We start from the raw sequence: 7,848 nt of genomic DNA on the forward strand, positions 1-7,848 counted from the left end.
AAATTTTTTATTTATGTCTTATATCAAAATTATATGTAAAAACTAAATATAAAATTTTAAATAATTAAGATCATTAATATATATATAATCATATAGTATTATTTCATATGTATATATATAATATTAAAAGTATAGATTAAATATATATATATATATATATATATATATATATATATATAATCGAGTCAGCTCACGAGCTAATGAGCTGAGCTTATCCAAACTCAAGTTCGGCTCATTTAATTTATGAGCTTAATTTCAAGCTCAAGCTTGGCTCACTAGTTCACGAGCTTAACTTATCGAGCTATTAACGAATCGAGTTCGAACTAGCTCATAAGTTGTTTTGACTCACTTCCAGCCCTACTTACAATGTTTTTTTCCCTAAATTATTGTATTTTTCTTATACATTTTTTTAGTATAACTCACATTTCATTGACGGATATGAAAATCTTGATGGCGTAATAAATAATACCTTTCAAAAATTGCCAACTAGTAGGTTGGAAATCTTTTCTAATGACAAACATTTTTCCCACTTAAAATGGAAAAGAGAAATTAAACCTTTATAGAATTCTAAATCATTTTTTTCTTCTCTCAATTAATTGAATTGAATTGATAAATGAACCTGCAGCTTCTATTTGACTTTGGCATGTCCTTGTATTCAATAAATTAATATGGTTAGCATTTATTGCATTTTATTCATAATAATTGTCACTTAAATTGTTTTTTTTTTAAGAAATAAAAAATAAATATTTTATATAAAATCACTTTTTTTCCCACGAAATTGCATATATAAACAAACATAACATAGTACTATTTTAATGGTTTGTAATAGTACATTTCTATATATTTATTTATACTATTCTTCACATCATTACATGCATGCTATATAAGTATAAACAATAATAGACCTAAACTTGCAAGATTTTACACTCATTACTATCTAAGGTTGATGGGCAGTTATGTATTGCCATTTTTTTCAGTACAGAGTAGAATTGGAATATACAATGCTTTTATATATACTTAAGTATTCAAATCAACAATAATATGTATTAAGAAAGACTTTTAAGTATATCTGAAATATCGATATTCTAGTAACTTTAATTATAAAATATATATAATATATATTAATTAAAATTATCGGTTAAAATTACTAAAAGATCAGTATTTTAGGTATATAATATATACAATTCTAATCCTCAGGGTCAGAATCAGCATCAATGGGGCATGTTCCATCATCAAAAGTTGCTAGTGGGTTGAACTCTATTGAGTTAGGATCTGTGCACCCTGGAACAAGATCTAGATTGCATCTATCAGCCTGCATTGTGAAATAATATTCTTAATAAAAAAGGTTTAGCAATCAATTACATAAATCTATAATGTCTTTGCACTTACCCCTTCTAATGATAAGTTACCAGTTATAGCACATCTGGTCATGACTACACTTGTGTCTGGGAATATTGCTTTCTCACATGCTCCATCTTTACTCAGTTCCTCTGCCAATCCCTACACCAAAGTCTCAAATTTAAGATCATGTTAACTAAATTATCATAATACCAAGTTAAACACTATATGTGTAGCTACCCCTTCTAATGATAAGTTATCAAAAAGTGAATTGATAAATTTAATAATACAGTGAATCATATTTTTGTTAGTCCCACATCAAAGAAATCAAGGAAGAATGAGGAGTTTATAACATGAGAGACCCATTAATTATTACTATTACAGTATTACCTCATTAAAGAATTCAATTGGCTTGTTCTGAAAACCTTTGGGAACTTGAAACTGTAACCTATATGGACCATCCCAGTCCACTCCATTTGTGAATGAGAAGATCAAGTTCAAAGCTATACACAAGAGAAGAATATCAAGTTATCAAGAGTGTACACTTCCATTTTGAGAGAAATATTTGTACAATAGCCTAAAATTTTTTGGGATGAGTGGTATCATGATATGGTCTAGATCCGAAATGTCAAGAGTTCGATCTTTGGTGAACCCTAAAATAACTCAATAGCCCATTATACACATTGTACAAATAGTCCATTGTCTCTCTAGCGGGATCCATAAAATAAATGTACCATGCTTAGGAATGCATATTTGGATGGTATAAATTGGCCTATCAGCTTTGCCTCTGTCTTTTCTTAGCATAGCCCTTGGCTCACCACCACACATAATTGGCTGATTAAAACCTCCTGAAAATTTTTACATAAAATTGGAAGAAGAGAAAAAAAAAAAAAAGGGAAATTTATACTTGGTCAAAAACTAGTACCATTAAAAGCAACTCCAAATTCTTCATTAGGTGAAAGTTGAGCTGCTGCTGGATTGTAAAAAAGCTTTAGCTTTTCTCCCTGAAAGAAATTAAAAAATAAAAAAGTTAAAATATTTCACTGAAATGCAATGATTTAGAATTAGTTATAATATAATGTGACATACTGAAGTTGGAGGGAGGCCATTCATGGTTTTCCAATATACAGGTGCCCTCCCAAGTTCAAACATGGCCCATGATGGAAGCTTGTACCTAAAAAAATAAAATTATAGTTGAAATTAATCTGAATCAAAACCAAAATAGAAAATGTTATTTCAGTGGGAATTCATACTCCTGAATTTCCTGATATGGAGTTGTTTCAACAGCAGCAGCAGCAGCACTAATCCTTTTACTTGGTTTCACATGTCTCTTCTTCATGGGGTAATAACATCTTGGTAGTGAAACATTGAGAAAATTATTGGCTGCATCAGAAATGTTACACTGATTTAGATCATCTCATACAAATTCTGTTACAAAGGATTCTTAAACATGAAGGTTCTTATGAAATTTATGTTCTATATATTATAATTCTATAAACATTATGAATGAAAATAGTGACTATAAATATAGAATCATCACCTTTTTACCAGTTTAAGTAAAATAATTGCCATATTAGCACATAACATATCTTAGCCTCATATCAAAGTTCTTGTGATAATTTGTTATAGTTCCTACTTTGGTGGAGAAACTTGACACAGAATCTATAGTGTTTATATCTTCTAAAAAGTCTAGAATAATCAAGCTTTTCTCATTAAATAACATAAGCTCAACTACATGAATTAAACAAGGTGAAAATTCAAGTGCAGTCAACTTCATATGTAGTTGATAGTTGAGAACCGTTCAATGATTTGACGACTTTCAATTATAAACTTCACATGAAGTTGGTTGCACCTGAGTTTTCACCATTAAACAATGATCATTATAATCAAAAGCTAAACTAAAAAATTACATAACTAAAATGAAATAAACGCGTAGAAGAAGACTAACCAAGCGTGTTTTGAATGGTGGTAGGAGAAACACAAGGTTGCGTGGAATAACCAAACATTGATACATTTGTTGTTGCAGCCATCATTGAATCAAATCACTCACACACTCTTTTTGTGCCTTCAAATTTGCTTGCTTCTCCACCACTCTCTTTCCCTTTGAGGTTACAAAGAATAACTAAATCATCATATATCATATAGTAAGATATTTTAATAGCAAAGAGATATTTTTTAAGTTTGCCTGTGGGAAAGTGAGAAGTGGCAAATGGTAAGACACAACTATAACACCCTATTAAACCAAAATTTTGGAAAATAAAATAGAAATGAATCTTGTAATTAGTCTTTTTCCATTATAAATAAATAACATCAAAATTTTACTAGTAACGAGGATAAAACAAAAAACAAATAAAAACAAAAGGGTTATCTAAGCAATGAAAATATCTGGACCTTATTACTTTAGGGAAATCCCATTCATAGGCCAATAAACTTCAAGGATTGCCTTATCCTCCTACACTTTCTTTCTCCTTTTTTTTCTCCCACTTGCTTTATAACTTCATGCCACAATTTTCATGAAAAATTAATTAATTTACTAATTAAATTAAAACTCCATTTTCTGATTTTCCCCACAATTCAAACCCCAACAACATAAAACCCCCTTAAAAACCCAAACCCAAGATTCTCCCATTCTCCACCCTCAAAATAGTACAATTTTTTAAGGCCTTATTCATTGTTTTTCATTTTAACAAAAACAAGGGTCTTTTAACAAAAAGGGTCATTTTTTTTTCCTTCATGGCTCTGATCACATCACAGCCTAAACACCCTCTTCTTAACCAAATTACCACTGTTCACTGTGCAATTCCAAGGTTGAACAGAACTGTGATTGGTCTTGGATCCTTCACAAACAATGTTAAAACCATTAAAGTTTGTAACTTTGACTCAAACCCAAGAAAATTCACTCTTCAAAATCACAACTTTATTACCTATAAAAATAACAAGAAGCCAATAACAATAGCAGAACAAGAAGAACAAGAGCAAGGGCCATTGAGGAATCAGAGAAGGATTCTGCTATCTGATGTGGTTGTGGAGAGAGAGAGGAATGTGTTATTTGGAAGGAAATGGAACTCACTGGATGTTGGAACTGCTGGTGTTGTTCTTGCCATGCATGTTCTTAGTCTCTTTGCACCATTTCAATTCAATTTCCATGCTCTTTGTGTTGCTTTGTCTTTGTATGTTGTGACTGGTCTATTTGGTATCACACTCTCTTTCCATAGAAACCTTTCTCATAGGAGCTTCAAGCTTCCCAAATGGCTTGAATATACATTTGCCTATTGTGGAGTTCTTGCTCTTCAGGTGCAATTCTTTTTTAATTTCACTCAAAATACATATTTTTATAAATGCTTGGGACTGAATTGAAGAAGAAAAATGATTTTTTTTTTTCAGGGTAACCCAATTGATTGGGTTAGCACTCATAGGTACCATCACCAATTCTGTGATTCAGAGAGAGACCCTCATAGCCCCACTGAAGGATTCTGGTTCAGCCATATGAGTTGGCTATTTGATACAAATTCTATCATAGAAAGGGTATTATTTGAGTAATTTCAACTATTTTCCTATTTCTTTGTCTTTTTGTTAATTCAATAGTACATAAATTTTGCAGTGTGGGGAGACAAACAATGTTGGTGATTTAGAGAAACAATCTTTTTATAGGTTTATAAGAAGTAGTTACATTGTTCATCCACTTGCTTTGGGAGCTCTTCTTTATGCCATTGGAGGATTTCCTTTTCTTGTTTGGGGAATGGTAAGAGAATTCTATTTAACCGCTCTCAGCTATCAACTTCACGCAAAGTAGACCGCATTTATCTACTTAAACTTTGTAGATATAGGGAGTGTTTACTTGAAGCTTATGCATGAATTGGTTACATGAACACAGGGTGTGAGGATTGTTTGGGTGTACCACATAACTTGGTTGGTGAATTCAGCTTGCCATGTATGGGGGAATCAAGCATGGAACACCAAGGACTTATCCAGAAACAATTGGTATTTCTATTTTCAATCTTTCAATCTTTCAATCTTTCAATTAGGGTACTTTATCCTTAATTATTGTGCTAATTTTACATGTTATTTGATTGAATATTAAATTAAAATCTTGGAAAAATTGATTAGGTGGGTGGCATTGCTTGCATTTGGTGAAGGTTGGCACAATAACCACCATGCATTTGAGTATTCAGCTAGACATGGCTTAGAGTGGTGGCAATTGGACATGACTTGGTATGTGGTTAGGTTCTTGCAAGCAATTGGATTGGCCACTCATGTCAAGCTACCCTCTCAAAGTCACAAGCAAAAATTGGCATTCAATGAATAATGAATGTATGATTTGACTATGTATAAGGTCACTATAGTTTAGATATAAAAAATTATAACCATAATGGAGTCATTTTTCAATTTTTTTTTTTGAAAATTTTTATTACTCAAATTACTCCTTTAAATATTACAAATTAATCATTTGTATCCTTTCGTTACACGATTGATAGTTTTTGTCCATCATTGATGATATAAACATTATCTGGTATAATACTTAACACATCTAATTGGACACTGAACAAAAAATAAATATATTTATAAAAATTTATTAATTTAGTCTATTTTTTAATTATATAAATTCTAATCCTAATATAATTTATTTGCATAAATATATTTGTTTAGTATCTAATTGAATATGCTAAGTGTCATGTATGATGTGAGTTAATATTTCGTATCATTAATTATTGACAAAATATGTTAATTAAGTGATTGAAGAACAAAAATGATTAATTTATAATTTTTTAAGGACTAATTTAATTAATAAAAATTTTTAATGACAAATTTAAAAAACGAGTCATTTTTTAAGAATTAATTTGACTATTAATAAAAAAAATTACCTAACTAATTCTCAATATAAAATATACACATGATTATAGAAATTCTCTTTGGTTACTCTTATGAATACACATAATTTTAATTTATATTAATTATTATTTTTAGTCGGTATTCTAATAGTCTTAGTCTAACATTATATTTTTAACAAAAAATTTAAATATAATTGACCGATTACTAGTTAAAAAAATAAATTATACTGATTTGTATTATTAATCCTTTTAGAATGATTCATGTTTCATGATTCATACCAATTTAAGGTGTTCAAGTTCAACAGTTCCATACCAATGAATAATAACTTAAATGATATAGTCTTTTCATATTTAATTAAGAGGTTGCGGATTCGAATCTTCTATCTTTAATAAAAAAAAAAGTTCAACAGTTCCACCCACGTTGGGGAAAGGCAAATGCCATTTTCAGAGCATGATTTTTATTCTTCTTCCGTCCATTTTATTCCAATTTCTTTTAATGGTTTATAAATCTCCCAATGTATTTAAAACATGAGCCTTATCTTATATAAATAAAGAAACAAATCCAAAATTGTGTGATTCATTTTTTCCAAAGTCATAAGCGACTAAAACCTCTTAATATGGTGTTGTGTTAATTGGAATCTTGAATCATCAAACCGACGATTGAACAGTATAATCCACATGTTTTTGTTAGTAGTGGTGAGCCCGGACAACATTAATATTATGGCTTTTTTTTAGGTATCTCTTAATTCGACAAACATAAGACTAATTTGTCGCAAATGAGTTTTATTTAAGGATCTGTTTGTATACACGAAACAATATTTAAACGGTACTTATTTAAGCGGACATGTGAATTGATCACTCGACCAATTCAAATTGATTTAGGCCCAGTTTGAGTAACCAACTTAATTAAGCTCCTTTTAATAAAATAACTTAAATAATAAATGACTCTATTAAAAGTAACTTATAAATAAGTTATTTTGTATTTAGATTTTTAACTCTAAAAGTGCTTATTTTATAGAAATATGATGAAAAGTAGAAGTATTATGAGAGAAGTCATTTTTTTTAACTTCTTTATAAGCTCCTAAATAGCTTCTTAGAAAGTTGCAATTTGATTTTGAAAATTGTACCAGACATTAATACTACTATTTTTCATAAGTCAAAAGTTAAAAAAGTTACTTTTAAAGTTTAGCAAACGGACCCTTAATATTATGACTTATACTTTTTAGGAGTGTAAATAAGTCGTTTATTCTAACACATACCCAATCTTAAATATACACCAGGTCTATTTTTTAAGATCCTAACCCGACTATAGACTTGATAAAACTTAGATATTTTTAGGCTACAATTATACCAGGTCCAAATCGAATGAAAATGGGTCTTTAAAACTTTAACAATAATTTATAAACAAAACTTTTTTATAATACACTTATTTATAAGAAAGAAACTTGTTACCAAAAAATTGATATTCATATTTAAACTTGAATTTGTCCATAAATTCTAATTTTATGTTTTTTTATTTATATTCTAATTTAACAAGTATAATTAAAAATAAAATAAATAATTAATATAATATAATATTAAAATTAATTTTATTTTATTGTGTATACATATCCTTTAACTGAATGTGTATTCAACTGAACTTCATTTGTAATTTAATTTCCACCACTATAAAAACGTTCTC

At 29.3% G+C, this 7,848-nt stretch overlaps 2 protein-coding genes across 3 annotated transcripts; one reads left to right on the forward strand and one right to left on the reverse strand.

The window, feature by feature from the left end:
• Positions 1-987: 987 nt before the first annotated feature.
• Positions 988-3,582, reverse strand: LOC130961629 (protein POST-ILLUMINATION CHLOROPHYLL FLUORESCENCE INCREASE, chloroplastic-like). Of its 2 annotated transcripts, none has more exons than XM_057887597.1 (8): positions 3,287-3,582; positions 2,592-2,721; positions 2,428-2,512; positions 2,264-2,342; positions 2,073-2,186; positions 1,729-1,841; positions 1,390-1,500; positions 988-1,312 (listed from the first exon to the last, which is right to left on the reverse strand). In XM_057887597.1, exons 1-8 carry the CDS (start codon positions 3,369-3,371, stop codon positions 1,187-1,189), a joined length of 843 nt encoding a protein of 280 aa, XP_057743580.1. In that variant the 5' UTR covers positions 3,372-3,582; the 3' UTR covers positions 988-1,186. The 2 variants fall into 2 exon arrangements, with proteins under 2 accessions (XP_057743580.1, XP_057743581.1); XM_057887598.1 differs by lacking the exon at positions 3,287-3,582 and adding an exon at positions 2,879-3,186.
• A 199-nt stretch (positions 3,583-3,781) lies between these two features.
• Positions 3,782-5,826, forward strand: LOC130961628 (palmitoyl-monogalactosyldiacylglycerol delta-7 desaturase, chloroplastic-like). Its single transcript, XM_057887596.1, has 5 exons — positions 3,782-4,632; positions 4,723-4,863; positions 4,940-5,080; positions 5,213-5,319; positions 5,446-5,826. The coding sequence occupies exons 1-5, from the start codon at positions 4,072-4,074 to the stop codon at positions 5,642-5,644; spliced, it is 1,149 nt and encodes a 382-aa protein (XP_057743579.1). The 5' UTR covers positions 3,782-4,071; the 3' UTR covers positions 5,645-5,826.
• The last annotated feature ends 2,022 nt before the right edge of the window (positions 5,827-7,848 follow it).

Source organism: Arachis stenosperma, chromosome 2 (assembly GCF_014773155.1).
Source record: "Arachis stenosperma cultivar V10309 chromosome 2, arast.V10309.gnm1.PFL2, whole genome shotgun sequence".
Taxonomy (NCBI): Eukaryota; Viridiplantae; Streptophyta; class Magnoliopsida; order Fabales; family Fabaceae; genus Arachis; species Arachis stenosperma.